Genomic DNA, 24,987 nt, shown 5'->3' with positions numbered 1-24,987 from the left:
TCTTCTTTCCCTCCTTCTTTCTTCACAACCTGCTAAAGTATAATTTAAGTACAAGCCATCAGAGAATATTTTAAATGTGTTCTGCAGTGTCTCAAGGGAAAGCCACATACCAGTGATTGAAAGAACCCGGGTATCGCAGGAGAGGTATTTTGTGAAGTCATGATATCATGTATCCCATGTCTGGTCATAGTGGTATAGTACAGAAGAGCAAAATCAGTAAACTTTATTAGATAGCTCAAAAATTTACCATACTGTCAAATGGCATGGCGCAACAGATGTAAAAACCCCAGAGCAAGCTGCCACCACCCAGCAAAAAATAAATAAAAAATAAAACCCATAGCAACTATTTATGATGTGTGAGCAGAAGATGATTTCGACAACTCAAAAGTTACTGTGTTTAAGTCACATTGTAACCACTTGTTTCACTGTGCACTGACAATAGTTTTTAAGAAGTTCTTTAAAACAGGTTAATATTCAAAATGCTAAAACATCAAAAGTACTTTCAAGAATAAAAGGAAATTATCCATGGTACTGGTTAATTATCCCTGCATTTACGTCAAGTGATACAATGAAACTACAGCTTTCAGGATGACGTGTGAGAAAGCATGAGCTGAGTTTCGCATGACTGATGTTTATGGAATCTATTCTGAGATACGTAATTAAGTTTCAGCTCAATGTTCTAAACTTATATTACAGTTGGGTGTCAAATATATTGGATGATAATTTTTTTGGGACTCTTCTGTTGCCCTTCTTGTAGTCACGTGTGACCTGTACTTTCTTCCAAGTGAAAGAGCACAATCCCCCCCCCCCCCCCCCCCCCCTCTTCCTCCGAGGGATCTACAGCATATTATGGTTAAAAGAAGTGCTAATTCAGTTGCAATTTCTGTACACAACATGGTAATGAGTTTTCAACTCCACTGACATTAACATCTACACCTATATCATTCAACTTTATAAGGGTGTGAGAATTAAACTGGGCAGTTCTGTTGGAATTTTCTTTGTAAAAAAAACATGTGGAAATTGAGTTCAGCATTTACCCTGTCTTTCTTGTTTCCCTGTAATGATGAGTGAAATAGCTGTAGACATTAATGCCAATGGTGTTGATAAACTGCTGAAAATGTTAAAATTGAACAAAGTTATAGGGCGCAATAGAATCAGTATCAGGTTCTGTACAGAAATAGCAGCTAGTGAATGGTTGACTTCATTTCATTGGAAGAATTTTGGGAGAGTGTAGTTCATCCAGATAGGAGATAGAATACAGAGTGCTTGCGTGGCCCATTCTTCAGTACTGCTTGAGTGTTTGAAATTTCCAACAGGTCAGATTAACAGAAGACATTGAAGCAGTTCATAGACAGGCTGCTAGATATTTTACCAGTATGTTCAATTAGCACACACATATTATGGAGATGCTTCATGAACTCAAATGGGAATCTATGGAGAATTTAGAGAACTGGTATCTGACACTGACTGCAGAATGATTTTGCTGCCACCACCATACATTTAACTTGAGGACCACGATCATAAGATGCGAGAAATTGGGGCTTGTACGGAGGCATTCAGACAATCGTTACTCCCTTGCTTTGTTTGCGAGTGGAAGGAGAGAGGCAATGACTAGTAGTGGTACAATGTCCCCTCCACCATGCACCATATGTTGGTTTGTGGAGTGGTAGATGTAGCATGTAAATGTAGATGTACCCACCGTTTCAGTTCCTGTGTCATTCATAAGTGTCTGGACACTAATTTTGGTGTCACTTATAGCCTTTACATATTGTTCAGAATTTTTTTAGGGTTTATGAGAGGTCCTGCGACAGGAATTGGCTATGACAGTAGCTTAAGGCTTCACACATTGTCATTTTGAAAGCCAAACATGTTTCATTTAGCATCTCTCTATCTATTGCACTATATTCGGTTTTACAACTACTGTGCAGTAGTTGCTGTTTCTTTAGAAGTTTCTTTACAGACTGTATATCATGGATAGTTTCTCCCACCATGAACTGTTTTACTAGGTGCGTGTGAAGAAAGTGCTGCAAGCTTAGGAAAATAGAAGCTGAGGAATAATTTAGCCAAAAATCTTGATTTGATACATATTCCTAATACAAGAACCTAGATTTGGAGCAGACGTTTTTGCAGTTCTCAACATTCAAGCTACATCATCTTCACTGCACAATAATCTAGATTCCCTCCAAAGAAAAAGTAACCTCTTGTCTCAATTTCTGTAGAATGTTTTTTAGCTTTCTCTTTATATAAAAGCTTGCTGAGTGGCATGGGATGGAAGGGGAATGGACAGAAGGGTAGGTGTAGGGAGGGTGTAGTCCTGCTTGTGGGAGCATGCATGAATGTTGTGGCAACAGGATTAGTGTTGCTAGGTGCAGTGTCAAGGGGAGAGGGGAAAGAGAGAGAAGAGGAGAGAAGTAGAGGGGAAGAAAGGATGGAGGGCATGTGTAGTATTTGGTGACGGTGGTGGTTGTGGTGGTGTGGGGGGGAGGGGGGAAGGGGCAAGAAAGGGGAATGTATGTGGTGACAGAGACTAGTGGAGGTTGAGGCCAGGGGGGTGTTACAGGAATGAATACCTGCCTACAACTTATCTTTTGTTCCCATAACCCCCCCCCCCCCCCCCCCCCCGTCCTCAAGCTTTTCCCTACAACCAGCTATCCCCTTCCTTGCTCTCACTTCAACACTACACACACTTCTGTCCCACCATGCACCTACTAGTCTTTTCCCCTTCTCCATTTTTCAACCCTACAGCTTCACGACACTTCACCTAACAGCCCTATCCTGTTCCCAACACACCTCTGCACGCTCCCATGGGCAGCACAGCTTCCCCTGTCCTTACCAGCTATTCCCCCCCCCCCCCCCCCACTCACCCCATGCCTCCTTCTTACCCCCAAAACCCACTTCAGCAGATTGCTGCTCACATCAGATGCAGTCATAGTCAAGCTCCAGTGCCCAGAGAGCGGCCATGTGCTTGTGGGAATGTATGTTCTCTATTTCAGCAGAAGGATTTTGTCTGACTACATAATATTTCACAGTCTTTTACATTGTGCCTCTCTACAGCTCAATGCTTCCTCTTTGGGATTTAATGTACTGAACAGATAAAAAAATCTACTCACCAAGTGGAGGCAGGAAAACACACATCCAATTACATTATGTTCTCAAAAATTGATTAATTTCATTAATCTATGAGTTTTGGAACTTTAATAGTGGCAACTATTTTCTTGAAACTTACACAAAACAAATGTTTCAAAATTTTCTTGTCCTTCAAAGTCATCACCAGGACTGTGTCTAACACACTGCCAGCAACGTGGAAGTCTTAGGATACTCTTAGCAGCTCCACTGTGTTGATAGTTTGAGTGGAGCTGTCTATTGCCCAACAAGTATCTGTGAAAGTGGTGAAGCAAACTGCCATGAAGTGCTTCCTTAAATCTGAAGAGTGTGGTGGGTGGTCAGAACTTCCCAACCTCATCATTCAAACAAACCAGTCACAATTTGTATCATATGCATCTGAGCATTTCCCCACAAAACGATCGGTGAGTCTTGCAGAAAGTGTGTCTGCTTCTTTCTCTAAGCTGTTAATTTTTGGGACATAGCCTGTGGCCAGCTTAGAGAAAGAAGTGCTTGGGCACATAGAGCACAAGTTGTGACTTATTTGTTTCGATCGATGGAGACTGGGAAGTGTTGCACTATCCACCACTCTCTCCAGACTGAAGCCCTTGTGATTTCACCTTGATTCCTAAACTGAAGGAAGCACTTCATGGCACGCACTTCAGAACTGTTACAAAGATTCCACTCTACTCACTAGGCTACAAGTTGCATGTGTTTGAACCTTTCTTATCTGACATTGACGATAAAGTATAAATGCAGTAGATTACACCTTTCATATTTTATTCTTCATTAGAAAAACAAAAGTACATTGTTTTGGTTCTTAAAAGGGATGTCTTTAAAATGTCTTTCAGAAGACAACCACATTTTTATCTTGGACTGGCGCAGCAGCTAAATATGATTCCTCCTGCAAAGATTAAAGTGGCAAAGAATATTCCTTCTCCACTGAAATCAACCACTAATCACTGCCTCATCTTCTCCAATCATCACACTTGCCACAACCATTCAATCCACTTATCTGTTGCATGACTCCCAAGTCCCATAATTGCAAAGGTGACATGATACCTATGCATTAGTGTTCACATTTGGATCTTACATACAGGGTGACAATTACTGAATTATATGAGGGGAAAAAAACACTAGATACAAGCTGTGGCATGCACACACTTTATTCAACATGTAAACATCACTACAGATATACAAATTTAGGTTATGACACGTTCGATACGCCTGCCATCATTGGCGTTGATGTGGCACAGACGAATAGCGAAATTCTGTGTGACCCGCTGAAATGTCGTAACACTGATGCGGTTGATGACCACCTGAATGGCTGTTTTCAGCTCACAACAGTTTTGGGGTTATTGCTGTACACCTTGTCTTTAACTAAGTCCAACAAAAAGGAGTCACATGTGTTTGGATCCGGAGAATATTGTGGTCAATCAAGGTCCATGCCAGTGGCCTCTGGGTACCCCAGAACCAGAATGTGATCACCAAAATGTTACTCCAGGACATCAAATACTCTCCTGCTTCGATGGGGTCAAGTTGCGTCTTGCATGAACCACATCTTTTTGAAATCAGGGTCACTTTGGATAATGGGGATGAAATCATCTTCCAAAACCTTGACAAACCATTCAGTAGTCACCATGCCATCAAGGAAAATTGCACCGGTTATTTCAGGACTGGACACAGCACACCACACAGTCACCCACTGAGGGTGAAGAGACTTTGCGATAGCGAAATGCATATTCTCAGCCTCCAAATTTGCCAGTTTTGCTTATTGATGAACCCGCTCCAAAGGAAAGTTGTCTTTGTCACTAAACCGTGTATGCATGTGCATGCTAATTCCCATCAAGCTGCACAGCCAACTGTGCAGTTTGAACGTCCTAATGCAAACAGTTTAGTGGTTATGACAATTTTATTTCAATAATTGTCACCCTGTATATCCATTCACAATGCCAAGATCATTTATCAATCCATAAAAAGCTGACACTTCTCTCCTACTGGAACACAAAGAAGTATGTGGCTTTTAACCCAGATGACCCTATGATCCTTCCAGAAGGATTGTATGCATAGTGGTACAATAAATAAAGTAACTAACATTCTTGGAGTTGTTGAACATTTTTCAAACAATGAAATGTAAGTTTTAAGTAAATTGTTGACAGAGTGTAGCCACAAAGAGTGTCATACTGGTGCCACAGTCGTCTGTGTTGTGCTTTGAAAATCACTCTTCTGCACCAATGGATGAACTGACCGACATAATTTTGCATGAGTGAATAAACTTTATTATGAATGTTTATTATTTATATTATTTTTATGTTAATAACATCTTACATGTTTAATCTTACATACAGTGGTAAAAATGTTACCTAAAAACAGTTTCATAGATAGTATTTAGGGCCTTATTTCTACACGTCCTTCCAGAAGGATTGATGATTATGTGACTACTTTCTTATTTACTTGCAGGAAAAGAATTACATTAAATGAACTATACGAAATTCTGCATAGCAATGATGACTTACCAAATAATGGCTCTAACTCCTCTGAATGCCACAGGTGACATCACTGGCAAAGAATCAGGAGCTGAGGGTAATCCTTGTATAGATAACTTACCTGCAAGTCAGCTAAATGCAAATCTTTTGATTACTGACCCACATATTCGGACTTTGACTCTAGATTCACCAATGGAAACAAATTCTTTTCAGAAAAAACAAATACCTGGAACTACTTCAGTGTGTAGCAACAACAGAAATGATACTGGTAATAAGCATAAGATATCTCAGTACATATCTCAGTCAGCTACTCCTCCTTCCCCCCAAAAATATAAACAGGATTCTGTTTCAAAATGCAATTCTAGGAAAGAAGAAAGTTTTAACTGGACAAAAGACAGCATTCCTGAATCAACTGTAGAATGGCCTCTAATGAATACTGTCCCTAACAAAAAAGGCATGTGTCCTTTGCTCAGTAGGAAAATTTTTTTGATGAAGAGGTTATTAGCCTGATGGTTACATATACCAATCAATATGCAGCGATAAGAAACAGATTGGGAGACTGAACTGAAAATGAAATGCGGGTTTTTATAGCTATGCTTCTCCTTAGTATGTTGTGGTCCCTAGGAGGAAGATATACCGGCAAGGAGAAACTGACACCCGTAATGAACTTGTCTCCGATGCCATATCAAGGGACCGATTCAATTTTATTATGACCAATCTTCATGTTTGCACCAATGATGAACTGGATCCAAATGATAAATTTGCAAAAATCAGAAGATTGTTATCTATGTTCAATGGGAGATTTATAGCACTGGCTCCACGTAAGTGCCATCATTCAGTTGATGAGTTGATGGTGCCATATTTTGGACAACATGGGTGTAAACAGTTCATCAAATGCAAATAACTCATTTTAAAAAATTACATTTTGTGCAAATAGTTTCAATGGTCTTCATAATGGTATATGTTTCAGGAAAACCAATTTGATATGCATATAACTTCTGGTGTGCATGTACCAGCGATGGATATCTAATATGGCTGGAACCTTATGAGGGAGCTGGAACTTGCAGTGAAAAGTATGAGGGCAAGGGTCTGGGGTATGGACTTATATGTACATATGATGACCAGCTGCTGCAAAATATTCCATACTGATTTTTCTTTGACAACCTGTTTAGCAGCGTTCAGTTCTGCAAGATCTCAAGAAAAGAGGCACTGATGCTACTGGGACAATCCACTGGAACACAATACCCAAATGCTGCATTTTGTCTCCAACAGAAAAATTCAAGCAGGAGAAAAGAGGAAAACACGAGTCCTGTTCAGATAAAAATCCTGATAAAAGTCTAATTGTATACATGAAAATGTTATGCTCTGAAATAAATCTACATGTTAATTAACTTCCTTTTGTTTCAGGAACATCATTTGTCATGTGGAAAGATAATAGTGTCATTACTTTGGCTACAAATTACGACCAGGCTCTGCCACTGCGACAGGTAGGCTGATTCTACAGGGAGAAGAAAGAGAAAGTGTCAGTGCCTCAACCTAGACTGTCCCAAGCATATAATAATCATATGGGTGGAACAGATTGCGCAGAAGGCATTTAATATGTCTGCTTGTGTCTGTATATGTGTGGATGGATATGTGTGTGTGTGCAAGTGTATACCTGTCCTTTTTTCCCCCAAGGTAAGTCTTTCCGCTCCCGGGAATGGAATGACTCCTTACCCTCTCCCTTAAAACCCACATCCTTTCATCTTTCCCTCTCCTTCCCTCTTTCCTGACGAAGCAACCGTTGGTTGCGAAAGCTTGAAATTTTGTGTGTGTGTTTTTTTATTGTGCCTATCTACCAGCGCTTTCCCGTTTGGTAAGTCATGGATTCTTTGTTTTTAATATATTTTTCCCACGTGGAATGTTTCTTTCTATTTTATTTATACAGTAAACTTAAGTTTACCTAGATTTATTAAGGTTAAAATAGAAACTAACCTGAAGTTTTTGCATGCTGGAGATTGGAAGGAATTGGCTCCAGAGTTTGTTCTAGAAATTCAAGTATGTGAGGGCTGATGATAGTTTCTTCTGGTATGCTTTGCAGAGTCATCCATGCAAACAAGCTTGCTTTTTTTATGCCACCTTTACGCTGCTGCTGCTGCTGTGGAGGTGTCATGTCACTTTGAATTTTTGGGGACAAATTTTCCTCCGTTAGTGTCTTTGATTCGTAATGGACCTATGCAAAAAAAAAATACAATTATCGAAATTCCAGGAACGAGACAATAAACAAAACTGACGAAACGAAATCACACTTGCAGTAGAATGCTGTATGACACACATATATGTAACTGTGCAGATAATTGTGTGTGTGTGTGTGTGTGTGTGTGTGTGTGTGAGTGAGTGAGCGCGCGCGCGCGCGCGTGTGCGTAAGTGACTGAGATTGCGCGACACAAACAGTATACATACTGACCTTTACATCAAGACCAGGAATATGGAATATGGTTAGGTCCACCAATTGAGCTACATTTCCATGCAAATATCGAAGTCGTGACGCAGAACTAGTACCATGCTTGCTTTCCTTAGTACGCCTGCTTGTGTTGGGGCTGGATGGCGGAAAATCAAAGATTCCTCCAGAACAGCTTCGCTCCTTCTTCATCCGACTAGTTCTATAGAACATAACAAAAATTAATGTTTTACTGCAGTGCCTGTATTTCACAGTATTATATATCCTACTCAATTGCTTCTGTACCCATACAGATAAATGAAGAATTGCCACTAAAAAGGTACAAGTCAGCATAAAACAGTAACTCCTGAAAATACTCAACAATAATCTTCGTATCACATTCTGATATTGAAATGCCATACTGAATCCAGAACACAATGGAATTTAACACTTCATACTACATAAAACATATTTTTTCAACAACAGTAAGCGAAAAATTAAAAATTTACTTACACTTTTAGTTCATCTTCCTTAGCAGGATCTTTGGTATGCAGCACACACTTTCCACTGTTTATGAATACCTTGACGTCAAGTTCGAAGTCAATATTTGGCTCTTGGGCCTTCTGGAACGTTGAGCTGAATGAAGCTGGACTGCTACCACCTGGTTCCTTGCTGCTGGGTTCAAGGAGAGGGATGCTAGTGGGAAGATAGAACCTTGGAATGAACATGCTCCAAAAAATCTTAGTTAACACACTACAGATATAAGAGCTTCCCCTCCCCCCCTTTTTTAAAAAAACTGTTGAATAAAGTCAAAGAATTATAAATTGTAAACTACAGGAGAATGTTCCAAGGACTTATCAATTCTTTTCGTGAAGCACTAGCTCCAGTTACAAGCATACAGATATAGTTTATTTACAGTGAAAATATGCCAAACAAGAAAAGGCTAGATTACACTCAATGACTGTAGGTTGGTTGATGCATAAACTTGGTATGCAGATTACAATGTAATGAAAATTACATTGGCTAACAGGGACCATTTTAAAACAGAACTAAAGACAACTGCAGCCACTAACTATGTGGTTAAAAAACATTTATGTATGACTTATGTGGTTAAAAAACATTTATGTATGACTGCAATGAAGTTCTTGAAATAATAAAAAGTATAGTAGTGAAAGTGTCAGAAAAAGAGATAATCCCTGTTATCCAGTATTAACAACACAGATATAAACATTTTGTTCACTAAATGCCTTCCATGACTTTTTTTTATACATAATACGAGGTTTATTCATAAATTAACCTCCAACCAACTATTAAAAATAAACTAATGCTTGTAGATTTATGACAATTACATGGTTAAAAATGGAGATTTTGAAAATCATGATGCCTCAGCCAGCTTTGTGTTACATTTGTCAGTTTGTAAGAGCAAGAGATTGAAGTACATGGTGTTCCTGCATCTCCTATCAGTTACGAGATATATTTTATCATTCAGTTCCTGCAAACAGAAACCAAGACTCATTATCTATTGTGTCTTGTGTATGGGGATGTAGTTATCAATGATGGTGTTTTGAGGGAGCACTAGAAAAAATTCCAAAATGTGTATGATGAAAGTGACCGAGGAAGACCCAAAGACATTCAGATGTAAATGATTAACTTGTGTAAAATGTTGATGACATTGAGCGTGTGAGACGCCAGTTCACAATTTCTGATATTTCTGAACATGTGCCTCAGATTTAAAGAATAATACCCTTTAATACTGTCACAGAAAGGTTAGGTTACTACATATTTTGCGCATGAGTGGGTGCCAAAATCTTTAACCAACATTTACAAAACTGAAAGAATGGGTTCAGCAACCTTAACACTCTTTCAGCACTGCAATGAAAGGAGAGGGAGGGGGGAAGGGGAGAGGGATTTCTGAGAAGAATCATGACTGTGGCCTAGATATAGATGCAGTAAGTCAATGATGAAACTAAACAGCAGCAGACATAACAGTGGCTGCCCAAAAAATTGAAACAGATGCTGTGAAAATGCAAAGTAATGGTTAGTTTTTTGGGGTCACAAAGGAATTTTGCCAACAGATGAGAGCAATGGGTGAGAATACTGTTGACATCACAAGTTTATTGTGAGACACTTACAAAACTCTTAAGGGCAGTCAAAATGAAATGGCATGGGATGATTACTGAAGGAATCATTCTCCTTCACAACAATATGTGACATCACAGTGCTATTCGAACACAGGCAAACCTCAGACACTTTGGCTGGAAGATTTTTCAACCTCCTCCCTACAGACCAGATTTGGCACCATGCAACTTTCATCTCTTCTCCAAGATGAATGCCTGGCTGGCTGCTCAGCACCTCACGGCTGATGATGAGATTAAGAATGCTGCCAAGAATTGACTGAAGCACCAGGTGGCAACATTCTTTGATGAAGGGACACAGAAGCTGGTGTCATGGTACGACAAATGTTTGAGTTTGCTTGGCAACTATGTGGAGAAGTAATGACAACACCTAAGTGCAGGTCATATACAAAAAAGTCCATAATTTTTTTCTTTAAATAAGTAATTACAGGTTAATTTATGTATAGACCCTGTAGTGTCTGAAGATGACCAGTGTAGGCCACAACTGGTTATTATTGTGCCACAAAATCTGATTATGTCAGAAATAAAAGGAAGTTCATAAAATAAATATATATCACTGTTGTTTTTACCAACATAAACAATGTCAAAAGATATCAGGTTTACTGTGCTTTTGGTTTTTGGAGCCAATATTATTACCGATATACCTGGTATCTTTGTGAGGAATGTTATTCATTTACTATCACATAGACAACTGGCAATAAAGAATATAAATCTCTGTAGATGACCAGGATTGCAGGCACAGGTGACCTGCATTTCAATTAAAAATGAATGTAATCAGCACAGAAGAATGGTTTGGAAGTCAGCAGAGGGCAGCCCCTGTTGATCAGTTTTTCTATCTTACTTAGTAAGTCAGGCATCCAAACAGCAGAAAGTCTTTAGCCTCACCAGTCAGCCTCCTCCATCTTCTTCAGTCCTTGTATTCTTCTACAGCTAGTTCCATCACATACATGACCTCTCTGATCCCGTCAATTGATCTCAAAGGTGTTCCCCTTGGTCTGTCATCTCTGATGTCTTCATCCATCTCCCACCTGGTAATGTAGCCTTCTCGACAAGTCTCCTATTTTCAATCACTGCCACAATTACCAGCATTTATACAACTTCTGACACTCATGGGTTTTCTGTTTTTTGCAGTCATGTCTATCTTTCTCTGGTCCAAAAATCTGTCTCAAACAGCATACACAAATGTCAGGAGTTTTCTGTGGAGTCCAGGTTCTCTGCTCTATGTGGGACCATGGGTTGTGTTATAATCCTGTATAGATTCTGATGTTCATGGATATCAATAGAAGCTGGGACTTGAGCAGCTTTCCAAATGGAAACCTTCACCCGTTTCCTGCGTATCTGAACTCTTTTACCCTTTTGAAGATTTTACCATCCACATCTATAAAAATCTATCATCATCATCCCTGCTCACTATGAAATATTACATCTTATGTATAGTTACCTTCTAGCCTGTTCTCATTGGTTCTTCCATTAACACTTACCATTCTGTGTTATTACAACAACAACATCCACACTGATCCTTCTACCAAGCTCAGTTCCTGTCTCTAGGCTTATCAGATTAAACAGAAGAGAGGGGTGGGGGGCAGTCTCCCTACTGCACTCCAGTACTCATCTCGAACTTCTCAGACATCTTTTCAATCACTTTCACCATGCAACATTGTCTCTTGTATACAAGCTTGTGTTAGTTTTACTAGTTTTATGGGAACTTGGACTCTTTCCAATTCTTACTATATTGCTTGCCTGTTTGCACTATTGCACACTTTTGGAAGTCCACAAAAAGACTGTTAACATCTATGCAAATACCCAGCTCTTTGATAACACTTCCCTTATTATATGCAGTTGATCTACTATTTATTTCCCCCTTCAAACCTCTGCTTGTTGGAATCCAAGTACTTCCTTGAAGAATGGTGTTAGCTGCTTCAGCAAGCAATATGCTCTTATGATATATACATAGTAGGGTAATTTCTCTGGATTTGCTACATCTCAATGGGTTTCCTTTCTTCAGTATTGGTCAGATGACAGACTGCTGCCATTCTCGTGGGATCTTTTCTCTCTTCCAAATTAAACAGATTGGGTGGTACACTCTCCCTTGTAGGACATGGTATCTATTCTGTCTTCAATCATTCTGTAAGTATTCCATCTATTTCAGGGGTATTTCCTTTCTCCAGCATTTCTATGACACAAGAAGGTAAGGATACCACTGAGAGGCCAAACCTTCAAATTCTGTTCAAAATTAATTTAGAATTGATAATTTACCAGGACTATGTAGAACTGTGCACTGGAATTGCCACATCTCACATGGAGCATACAGGTAATCTTGTATTTCATTCAACTGGCTCTAACTCACAAAAATTCGAGTTACAAAGAAGGAACTGGCCTCATTGTTCTGACGGAGCCGCACTATGTTTTCATCGTTTTTGAATAAAGCAACAAATTTTTAAAAGATACAAAAGAGGATTACTAGAATGTGTTTCTTGATGACATTACTGAATTTCTGACAAACAAGGAAACTTTTCCATTACTGAATTTAGGTGAAAAGATTAAGAGACTGAAATTTTAAATTACTTTATATTTTACATAATGCTGGTCATAACCTTTGCACCTTGCAGTGGGTCATCTTTGTTATGTAGAAATCGAAATGGATGTACATTTTAATTTAGTGCAATATAATGAGAGACAGAAATTTCTTTGATGCAGTCTTAAGCTTCACCACAAACTACAAGATATTTAATATGCACTAGTAAGTTTCTTGATGAATGTGTACCCTTGTATCTTACTACTCTTTACGTCAATGTGAAGCTTTTTAAGTTTTTGTTAAGATTTGTTTTGGTCCTAGAACTATAGTCACACCCTACACAATTTTCTGGGAAAAGAGAAATGTTGGCAGTGGCAAAAGACATTAAATAAAACTCTATAGGCATACTCATCTACTGGCAAGTTAGCTGATAGGGGTAGCTGAACTGAAATAAATCAAATAATATTGACCATTTTTTATTTTTCCGACACAATATTTCATCGACTGTTGACTCCAAGTGTCATTTCTGCTTTCACTAATGCAGGTGCACTGAACACATTGTTGTCTGCTAGCTAAAATGACAGGAAGTTATTGTATAATGACCAATGAGATTTGCCTTCTTTCGATTCTGTTACTCTCGTCAGCTACCTCATTGAGAGCCTTCATATCTCTCTACAGTTTTCTTGGTATAACCAATTAATAGTGTGCTTCTACGTATTTAACAGATTTTGATACTGAACCTTCCTGATGTACTTGGCCTCATCCTGATCAATCTAATATACCACCTACCATTTCATTATGCTGAGTTTATCCTTTTCATGTATTACTTTCATCATCTCTTAATCACTTACCAATAACCTATCATCAATTAAGTGTCTTAATTCAGCTACATGAGATTTTAAAAATGAGTAAACTACTTCAATTTTAAGGCCCAGTCTTGTTACAGCTGTGTACAGTATTATTGTGAAATAGTTGTCATAAACCACGTTTTTTTTTTCCAAAGAGGTCTCTACAGGACATTCCACAACTAATGCCAGATCTAACTCTTATGTATGTAAATTGAGTTTCTCCAAAGCAACCCCACAATTCATTGATAAACAGAAACATGCAATGTAAAACAAATTTTTCATTTATAAAATTGCTTATATTGGAACTCAGAACTTAATTAATTCTGGGTTGTTAGTAAATGATTAAGTGATGGTGAAAGTAATACATGAAATGGATAAAATAATTAAAGAAAATGGGAGGTTATAATGGTACAGCCTCACCCTAGATTCATATGAAATGTCTGATGCCACCTTTTTTTTATGCATATGGGTGGTTTTCAGATGATTAAGTGCTTGCTGGAGACTTGTGTGTGTTTTGGATGCATTATTCAGTTCAATTTACCAAAATACAGTTTTTTATTCTGAAAGGACATATATTATCGTAATTGTCTATGGATTGTTGTCATTAACAAAATTATGTACAGGTTCCAAATCAAAAACCTAGTTGAGAAGTTGAAGTAAGAGATATTTAGTAACAAATGTTATGAGGCTGTGGAAATGTTGCCCTAAGTGGCTGGCACCTCTAATTACCTTAACTGCAGTTGATTGGTGGGTTGACAGAGAGAACCTCATTATCTTGAGAAATGGCTTAAAAATTATTACCAAGTGATGTATTTTCATTTGTTATCTATTTTTATGTCCTCCTCTGTAATTAATATCCTTTGTAAATACATTTCTAATTAACTCTCCAATTGTTTACATCACACAACTTTACAATTTTCAGAATTTGAGGCCTTATTTGTAACTTTCTCATATGCAGTCAGATGAAGCACAAGATTTGTACTGTCATTGAATGTTAGTAACCAAATCCAAACTGTAATTAATTACGTAACTAAAATAATACAAGAGACATTGTTGTAATTAAAGTTCAGATCGATTTTCATATTTAAAACTAGTGATGATACTATAAAAAATTATGTAGTATGATATTACATTTTATACCTATTTGGCTGTAACATTAGTTTCTTTACATTTTGTAAATTTTAATTGTAACATCAGAATTGTACAAAATTAATAATGGGTTATTTTGAAATTTATTGTTAAAATTCTATATAAAGAAAGGCTGCAAGTTAGTTGTTGAATTGTTGTTTTGTCAGTCAGTCAAAGAGATCTGTGAAGTATGTCAGTCAGTCAGTGTTTCGTTAATGTGACGAGTATGCAGTTCAATTGCCAATAAATTTTGTGAAGGTGGAAACTGTTATGTTCTTCCATCAAATGAACTCCATGCCAAGTTAAGTTAATTTAAGTAACATTCAAGAATATAGCATCGTTACACGGTGATGTAATACATTGGAGAAGATGAGGCCAAGAGCATCAGGAAGATACAGCAGCAAAGATGTTGAGAAATAATAATCCTGGATCAACCTCTCAACCCCTCACACTCATATACAAAAGGTATAATTGTACAGGGTGCAGCACATAAAACTAGCCTGTCGTACACAACGCTAATGTTCCAAAATACTGTCCAAATAGGCGCCCACGAACTACCCATTTCCTCTGATGTATGAACACTGTGTGTAACTTTGTTGTTGTGTAGGGCAGCTGCAGAGACAGCCAGTGAAACTTGTCAAAACCATATGGGGAAAAAAGCTTCGTTGTGTGAAACCGAGTTAGTGTGAGTGTGTGATAACACCGTATTCATTACCCGAGCAATTTGCCATTGTTGAAGTGTTCATTCACACTGGATCTTTAGCGTAAACAAAAAAACTGTTTCAGGAGAAAGTTTCAGGATTTTCTACGCCAACAAAAAGCACCATACAGGAACTGATTGAAAATGTCAGAGTACACGATTGGTTCAAAATGTTCCCGGAAATAGACTACCACCTTTCTGCACAACTGAATTAAAGAGGTACAGGTGCAGGAGATAATGACAAGAAGTCCTCGTAAGTCAACAGGTAGACTGAGTCAACAGGTTCATGCGAGTGAGAGAAGTTGTCGACATGTCTTAAGGAGACTGAAATTAAAACCGTACTGGATGAGTGTTGTGCAAGAACTGAAGGAGTCTGACATGTAGATGTAGATTTAGATGTAGATGTAAAATGCACTTCTGTTCATGGCTTTTGAGAAATGTTGCCAGTGGCGTCTCGGACACATTAAGGCTCATCATGAGTGACTAGGTATGGTTACACCTCTATGGGTACACAAATTCGCAAAATAACTGGTACTGGTCGACAGAAAATCCATACACAATCCACCAGGTACCCTTGCAAGATGAGAAGATTGTGTCATTTCTGTCACATGTGTTATGGGGACCATATACTTTGAGATGACAGTGAGCAGTGACATGTATTTGGGAATCCTGGAATAGTTTTATTCAAACTTGACAGAAGAGGAGCGCCAGTTATATTACAGGTCAGTTTTACGTGCCATACTCTCTATGTGCTTGAGGTTATTCAAAACTTCCTGCAAATGTAGTAACCAGTGCACAATGCTTGTGTGGAATTTTCCTGTACCAGCACCAGAACTACTGAACATGACCAAGTAGAGACAGCAGATAATTCGACGGAGTCTTTGTCTGAGAGGGGTATTTTAATTATGTCGTGAAGCTCTGAGATTATACATTCTGGTCAGTGTAATATAAGACACATCGCATATTCAACTGGTCCAAATCAATGCTGAAACTTTTCTCTTTGTCGGTGGTAATCACTTCATTTATGTTTCTTTAAAATATTTTGATGATGTTGCTTATTAGTAAATCAATGAACTTTTTAAAAACCAGATATTATAAACAACTGATAGCCTACACCCCATTACATTACAAATGAGCTGTGTACATTCTGGCATGTTCTTAGATTACATTATTATTTAAAATCTGACATTTTGGGCCAAAATTTTTGGAAATTTAACTGACGAAACCTTAAAGGAAGTATATCTTGTTTTGGAGTTAAAATCTTATGTTGTCACACGGTAATGACTTAATGTACAAAATTATTATGCACTTCATGTAGTAACATACGCTATGGTGGTGTGGTGAGGTGTGGTACTACTACGGAATAAAATTAAAATAAATAACTGAAATGGACGATAATCGAGAAATGGAGAATACACAGAGTAATCATCCTGGGACAACCTGTAAGTACATTACATACAATTTTGGTCTGCAGCCCTTTTGGTTTCACCTGTTATCTCTTATAGCACAGGGTCCCATTCAGTCATATTGCTGGAGTTATTAGTAAAAAGTAAACTTCCAAAGTTTTTGGCAGTCCTGCTTTCATTCCACCAGATATTATTAATGTAGCAAGTAAGTAATAGATTATAATGCAAGATGGTATTTTGTACTGATGAAATGAAATGTAAGATTCAAAATGACTTGAAATCTCTCTCTCTCTCTCTCTCTCTCTCTCTCTCTCTCTCTCTCTCTCTGTGTGTGTGTGTGTGTGTGTGTGTGTGTGTGTGTGTGTGCGTGCGTGGGCACCCAAATGTGCATATAAATCAGTTTCTAATGTTGTACACACCTGCCTTCTGAGAGATCATAGCTTCCAGAATACACAGATGATTTTGGTCTAAGCTCCACAATTTCACCATCAACTTCAATGTGTTCTGGACGTGGCCACTCAAAATCTCCTTCCGGAAGACTCAAGTCTGAGCTGGCACTTGGTAATGAAGACTGCCTGTATATTGTCAAACATACCATACACTTTGCTGATGCTACAATAACCACAACATGTATAGTTTCATAACTATGGATTTAAGACTAACCAGGGAAGAATTACTAGCTGGTGGGACATGTCAAGTATGTTACCAATTACCACCTCTGCACTTAAAATTAAGTACCAAACAAAAACAAATTAATTAATACTACAAAAATTACAATTTTATCAAGTTACCTGAAGAACCACAGTGTGGGTATGCTGTGAAATAAATAAAGAGCAATGCATTCAAGGTTTATCATAAACTGTCACAATTACTACGATAGTATCACTTCATAATCTGAATTATTGCTTTTGCCTGCGAGAGCACAGCTTGTAAATAATACCGTTGGCTTGTTAGCATTCTGTGATTTTTAACACATTTGTGTATTCCGTGAGTTTACTAATGATTTTTTTTTTTTTCTTTTTTTTTTTTGCGTAGACTTGACTACGGAAGGACGTATGTTCAAAGGAGGTGTACTTCTAATGTTAAAAAGGAAACGACAGCTGCCATTCCTGTGAGATATAAGAAAATATTAATTTTTGTCAGTATATGCTCTTGTAAGAAGATGAATCTCGTGTTTTCTGTATACAAGTGCATTTGCCTAAGGGGAAGGATAAAGGAGACGGGTTAATGCATTGTTATGATCACAAATAAAAAATTGATCTTTGATGTTATTTCTGAGACAAACAGCATTTTGACTTCTAGCTTTTTTTGGTGGGGAGGACGTGGAAAGCCAACGAATTGCAAATAATGGTTTATTATCCCTTGACCGTGGTTTCGATATTTGCAAAAATATCTTCTTCAGAAGTAGTGGCCTTATTACATCACATGATGCAATAGACACCATGAGATAAAATATTTGCGTAAGTTGCATGTACTTTATATCGGAGACTAAGACCAAGCAATAATAAGCCTTTATTTGCAACTGGTTGGCTAGTTTTTTCAATCTGTTCTGCCTTTTAACACCTTGTCAGTCCATATCAGCTGACAATTAAGATCAAACCATCCTGTTCTATGTACCTACTCCAGCGACAGTTTGGAATTACAATCACAGTTCAGAGATAGACAGTATATAATCACAAAAATGTATGATATTCACTCCACCACCTGAAGAGATGATTGCAGTAAGAATTACAATGCTGATTGTTTCTCAAACGTGATGGTAAAGATGGAAAACCTGCAAATAATCAAAGCAAGTCAGTACGTGCACATTGCCAACTATGTAAAGTCGTTGTCTTTGCTTGTTTCACTGCTTGTATTCTATCCAGGATTTTTCAGTAGTGTGTTGACAACTTTGCTATTATTTTAAGTACTAAGCACAGAATACGAACAGGATAAACATAATTAAACATACAGTCTGTAAAATAACAGTTCTATCACAGAAATATTACAGAATTCTAAGAAAATAAATATTGCATCATGCGGAGATATTCACATCCCCCCCTTTTTCATCTACTGGAACTTCAAAGAATAATGATGAAAACTCAGTTAACTGATAAAATATATAAGAACAAATATATATTACAGAAAATAAGAATATAACAATGAAAACAATCAATTATTGATAAAAATTATTTAATTGGATAGATAAAAAATCACTCAATTAGCAGTGGCAGAACACACACATAAAAGGCTAGGGTGACATTCAGACAGAAGGGTTGAAGGGGAAGGAAGAAAAACGAAGGAAAAGAACTCAAGAGGTCTGGGAAAAGTGATGGATTTCAGGAAACTCACCCAGAAGGTCTCAGTCTTTCCTTCTCATCCTGTACGGTAAGTCTCTCCTGACCCATGGTTCTGGATGACTTTCCTGAAATCCACCCCTTTTCCTACACCCTTCCAGTTCTTTTCCTTCACTCTTCTTCCTTCTCCTTCAAGCCTTCCATCTGAAGAAGGAGCCACTGGCTCTGAAAGCTTGCCAATCACAGCAGTCTTTTGTGTTCTGCTGCCACTTAGGGAGTAGATTTTTTATCTATCCAATTAAGCAAATACGAGTAGCTATTTAATAAAGAGTCTAAACCAGGAACAGCACCACATCAAAACATATGAAGTTTGTGGAGAAGAATATTTCACGCAACTGCAGTACCAACAGGTACGAGTATTGTACTGCTTCCTGCTTAAAGTTTTAACATGCACAAATTCATGTAAATGCACCTAGAGCATACGATATGTTTTAAACCCTGATGCAGCCTGCCATGAATTCCTCACGTATGTCAACCTCTTCATCTCAGAGTAGCACTTGCAACCTATGTCCTCATTTATTTGCAGGGTGAATTCCAATCTCTGTCTTCCTCTACAGTTTTTACTTTCTACAGCTCCCTCTAGAGCAACGGAAGTTATTCCCTGATGTCTTAAAAGAGGTCCTACCATTCTCCATGTCAGTGTTTTCCATACATTCCTTTCCTCTCCAGTTATGTGCACGACCTCCTCATTCTTTACCTCATCAACATTTTTCCGTAGCACCATATCTCAAATGCTTCAATTCTCTTCTGTTTCAGTTTTTGCACAGTCCATGTTTCTCTACCATACAATGCTGAGATCCAATTGTACATTCACAGAAATTTCTTCCTCAAATTAAGGGCTATGTTTGATACCAGTAGACTTCTCTAGGCCAGGAATGCCCCTTTTGCCAGTGGTAGTCTGATTTTGATGTCCTCCTTGCTTCATCCATCATGGGTTCTTTTACTGTCTACATAACTGAATTCATTAACTGCATGTACTTCATGACTATCAATTCTAATGTTCAGTTTCTCACTCTTCTTGTTTCTGCTACTCCTCATTACTTTCATCTTACCCCGATTTACTTTCAATTCATGTCCTATATTCAGTAAATTTTTCATTCAATTCAGCAGATCTTCAGATCTTAGCCTCATAAAATTATTTACAAAAGGAAAGCTATAAATTATTTGTAACTTATGTCCACTCCACTCCCCCCCCCCCCCCCCCCCCCCCAATGAACCATGGACCTTGCCGTTGGTGAGGAGGCTTGCGTGCCTCAGCGATACAGATAGCCGTAACGTAGGTGCAACCACAACGGTGGGGTATCTGTTGAGAGGCCAGACAAACGTGTGGTTCCTGAAGAGGGGCAGCAGCCTTTTCAGTAGTTGCAGGGGCAACAGTCTGGATGATTGGCTGATCTGGCCTTGTAACATAACCAAAACGGCCTTGCTATGCTGGTACTGCAAACGGCTGAAAGCAAGGGTAAACTACGGACGTAATTTTTCCCGAGGGCATGCAGCTTTACTGTATGGTTAAATGATGATGGCGTCCTCTTGGGTAAAATATTCTGGAGGTAAAATAGTCCCCCATTCGGATCTCAGGGCGGGGACTACTCAGGACGACGTCATTATCAGGAGAAAGAAAACTGGTGTTCTACGGATCGGAGCGTGGAATGTCAGATCCCTTAATCGGGCAGGTAGGTTAGACTCTGACCACAATCTATTGGTTATGAACTGTAGATTAAAACTGAAGAAACTGCAAAAAGGTGGGAATTTAAGGAGATGGGACCTGGATACTCTGAAAGAACCAGAGGTTGTACAGAGTTTCAAGGAGAGCATAAGGGAACAATTGACAGGAATGGGGGAAAGAAATACAGTAGAAGAAGAATGGGTAGCTTTGAGTGATGAAGTAGTGAAGGCAGCAGAGGATAAAGTAGGTAAAAAGACGAGGGCTGCTAGAAATCCTTGGGTAACAGAAGAAATATTGAACTTAATTGATGAAAGGAGAAAATATAAAAATACAGTAAATGAAGCAGGCAAAAAGGAATACAAACGTCTCAAAAATGAGATCGACAGGAAGTGCAAAATGGCTAAGCAGGGATGGCTAGAGGATAAATGTAAGGATGTAGAGGCTTATCTCACTAGGGGCAAGATAGATACTGCCTAGAGTAAAATTAAAGAGACCTTTGGACAAAAGAGAACCACTTGCATGAATATCAAGAGCTCAGATGGAAACCCAGTTCTAAGCACAGATGGGAAAGCAGAAAGGTGGAAGGAGTATATAGAGGGTTTATACAAGGGCGATGTACTTGAGGACAATATTATGGAAATGGAAGAGGATGTAGATGAAGATGAAATGGGAGATATGATATTGTGTGAAGAGTTCGACAGAGCACTGAAAGACCTGAGTCGAAACAAGGCCCCGGGAGTAGACAACATTCCATTAGAACTAGCCTTGGGAGAGCCAGTCCTGACAAAATTCTACCATCTGGTGAGCAAGATGTATGAGACAGGCGAAATACCCTCAGACTTCAAGAAGAATATAATAATTACAATCCCAAAGAAAGCAGGTGTTGACAGATGTGAAAATTACCGAACTATCAGTTTAATAAGGCACAGCTGCAAAATACTAACACGAATTCTTTACAGACGAATGGAAAAACTGGTAGAAGCCGACCTCGGCGAAGATCAGTTTGGATTCCGCAGAAATGTTGGAACACGTGAGGCAATACTGACCCTACCACTTATCTTAGAAGCTAGATTAAGGAAAAGCAAACCTACATTTCTAGCATTTGTAGACTTAGAGAAAGCTTTTGACAATGTTGACTGGAATACTCTCTTTCAAATTCTGAAGGTGGCAGGGGTAGAATACGGGGAGCGAAAGGCTATTTACAATTTGTACAGAAACCAGATGGCAGTTATAAGAGTCGAGGGACACGAAAGGGAAGCAGTGGTTGGGAAGGGAGTAAGACAGGGTTGTAGCCTCTCCCCGATGTTATTCAATCTGTATATTGAGCAAGCAGTGAAGGAAGCAAAAGAAAAATTCGGAGTAGGTATTAAAATCCATGGAGAAGAAATAAAAACTTTGAGGTTTGCCTATGACATTGTAAATCTGTCAGACAGCAAAGAACTTGGAAGAGCAGTTGAACGGAATGGACAGTGTCTTGAAAGGAAGATATAAGATAAACATCAACAAAAGCAAAACGAGGATAATGGAATGTAGTCGAATTAAGTCGGATGATGCTGAGGGAATTAGATTAGGAAATGAGACACTTAAAGTAGTAAAGGAGTTCTGCTATTTGGGGAGCAAAATAACTGATGATGGTCGAAGTAGAGAGGATATAAAATGTAGACTGGCAATGGCAAGGAAAGCGTTTCTGAAGAAGAGAAATTTGTTAACATCGAGTATAGATTTAAGTGTCAGGAAGTCATTTCTGAAAGTATTTGTATGGAGTGTAGCCATGTATGGAAGTGAAACATGGACGATAAATAGTTTGGACAAGAAGAGAATAGAAGCTTTCGAAATGTAGTGCTACAGAAGAATGCTGAAGATTAGATGGGTAGATCACATAACTAATGAGGAAGTATTGAATAGGATTGGGGAGAAGAGAAATTTGTGGCACAACTTGACTAGAGGAAGGGATCGGTTGGTAGGACATGTTCTAAGGGATCACCAATTTAGTATTGGAGGGCAGCGTGAAGGGTAAAAATCATAGAGGGAGGCCAAGAGATGAATACAGTAAGCAGATTCAGAAGGATGTAGGTTGCAGTAGTTACTGGGACATGAAGAAGCTTGCACAGGATAGAGTAGCATGGAGAGCTGCATCAAACCAGTCTCAGGACTGAAGAGCACAACAACAACAATGTCCACTCTTGAGATGGAAGAAGCAGGGTGCCTGAAGTGCAAAGGACTAGTAAAACATAATTGAAATTAATATAGTAAATGTCTTAGAACAGTGGGGAATCATTCTGGTTATTATGCCTCTAATTCATTTAGCTTCTGATATTAACGCAATGGTGTTTGCTCTTGGCAATCTGATGATAGATGAGAGCAGGGCACATATGACCGCCAACTCCAGCAGCTCAGGCCAGAAAGGCATTTCAATTGGTTGGCAATCACTTTTTTAAGTTAAACAAGTTTCACCACTTCTTGTCATTTAATTTCTTCCTCAGTGGTTTGGCAACTGCAGTTTGCTTACAAAAATTTTGCTAACACATTGCCCTCTTAACTGTAACTGCTCTTATGCCACACTGTTTCAATATTTTCAATATTCTTCTCCAATGTTTATGAATTAAACATGTTCTGTCTCCAACAACTTATTTTTTCTGATTTTACTAAATAGTTAATGCACACTGCGTGAAGAGTTTGACAGACCACTGAAAGACCTAAGTCGAAACAAGGCCCCGGGAGTAGACCACATTCCATTAGAACTACTGATAGCCTTGGGAGAGCCAGCCCTGACAAAACCCTACCATCTGGTGAGCAAGATGTATGAGACAGGCGAAACACCCTCAGACTTCAAGAAGAATATAATAATTACAATCCCAAAGAAAGCAGGTGCTGACAGATGTGAAATACCAAAGTATCAGTTTAATAAGCGACGGCTGCAAAATACTAACACAAATTCTTTACAGACGAATGGAAAAACTGGTAGAAGCTGATCTCGGGGAAGATCAGTTTGGATTCCGCAGAAATGTTGGAACACGTGAGGCAATACTGAACCTACCACTTATCTTAGTGAATAGATTGAAGAAAGGCAAGCCTACGCTTCTAGTATTTGTAGACGTAGAGAAAGCTTTTGACAATGTTGATTGGAATACTCTCTTTCATATTCTGAAGGTGGCAGGGGTAAAATACAGGGAGCGAAAGGCTATTTACAATGTGTACAGAAACGAGATGGCAGTTATAAGAGTCGAGGGGCAGGAAAGGGAAGCAGTGGTTGGGAAGGGAGTGAGACAGGGTTGTAGCCTATCGCTGATGTTATTCAATCGGTATATTGAGCAAGCGGTAAAGGAAACAAAAGAAAAATTCGGAGTAGGAATTAAAATCCATGGAGAAGAAATAAAAACTTTGAGGATCGCCGATGACATTGTAATTCTGTCAGAGACAGCAAAGGACCTGCAAGAGCAGCTGAACGGAATGGACAGTGTCTTGAAAGGAGGATATAAGATGAACATCAACAAAAGCAAAACAAGGATAATGGAATGTAGTCTAATTAAGTCGGGTGATGCTGAGGGAATTAGATTAGGAAATGAGACACTTAAAGTAGTAAAGGAGTTTTGCTATTTGGGGAGCAAAATAACTGATGATGGTCGAAGTAGAGAGGATATAAAATGTAGACTGGCAATGGCAAGGAAAGCGTTTCTGAAGAAGAGAAATTTGTTAACATCGAGTATAGATTTAAGTGTCAGGAAGTCATTTCTGAAAGTATTTGTATGGAGTGTAGCCATGTATGGAAGTGAAACATGGACGATAAATAGTTTGGACAAGAAGAGAATAGAAGCTTTCGAAATGTGGTGGTACAGAAGAATGCTGAAGATTAGATGGGTAGATCACATAACTAAAGAGGAGGTACTGAATAGGATTGGGGAGAAGAGGAGTTTGTGGCACAACATGACTAGAAGAAGGGATCGGTTGGTAGGACATGTTCTGAGGAATTAAGGGATGACCAGTTTAGTATTGGAGGGCAGTGTGGTGGGTAAAAATCGTAGAGGGAGACCAAGAGATGAATACACTAAGCAGATTCAGAAGGATGTAGGTTGCAATAGGTACTGGGAGATGAAGAAGCTTGCACAGGATACAGTAGCATGGAGAGCTGCCTCAAACCAGTCTCTGGACTGAGGACCACAACAAATACAACAACAACAGTTAATGCACTGCAGCAGACTACACTTTGTGCCAATAGTATAAAGGGCAATGAAAAAGTTTCTTTTAA

General features: G+C 38.7%; 1 protein-coding gene across 1 annotated transcript in view; it reads right to left on the bottom strand.

Annotated features, from left to right (window-relative positions):
- LOC124595233 (transmembrane protein KIAA1109) overlaps nucleotides 1–24,987 on the bottom strand; it is a 509,204-nt gene that overhangs the window by 80,853 nt on the left and 403,364 nt on the right. Inside the window, exons 67-70 of the mRNA XM_047133891.1 lie at nucleotides 17,159–17,314; nucleotides 8,521–8,703; nucleotides 8,035–8,230; nucleotides 7,563–7,800 (exon numbers count right to left, since the gene is read on the bottom strand). Of these exons, the coding sequence (XP_046989847.1) occupies nucleotides 7,563–7,800; nucleotides 8,035–8,230; nucleotides 8,521–8,703; nucleotides 17,159–17,314 (773 nt within the window). The remainder of the gene's footprint in view (nucleotides 1–7,562; nucleotides 7,801–8,034; nucleotides 8,231–8,520; nucleotides 8,704–17,158; nucleotides 17,315–24,987) is intronic.

Source organism: Schistocerca americana, chromosome 2 (genome assembly GCF_021461395.2).
Source record: "Schistocerca americana isolate TAMUIC-IGC-003095 chromosome 2, iqSchAmer2.1, whole genome shotgun sequence".
In the NCBI taxonomy this organism is placed as follows: Eukaryota; Metazoa; Arthropoda; class Insecta; order Orthoptera; family Acrididae; genus Schistocerca; species Schistocerca americana.
Note: the sequence above shows the minus strand (reverse complement) of the source record. Positions and strands in the feature narration are given on the sequence as shown.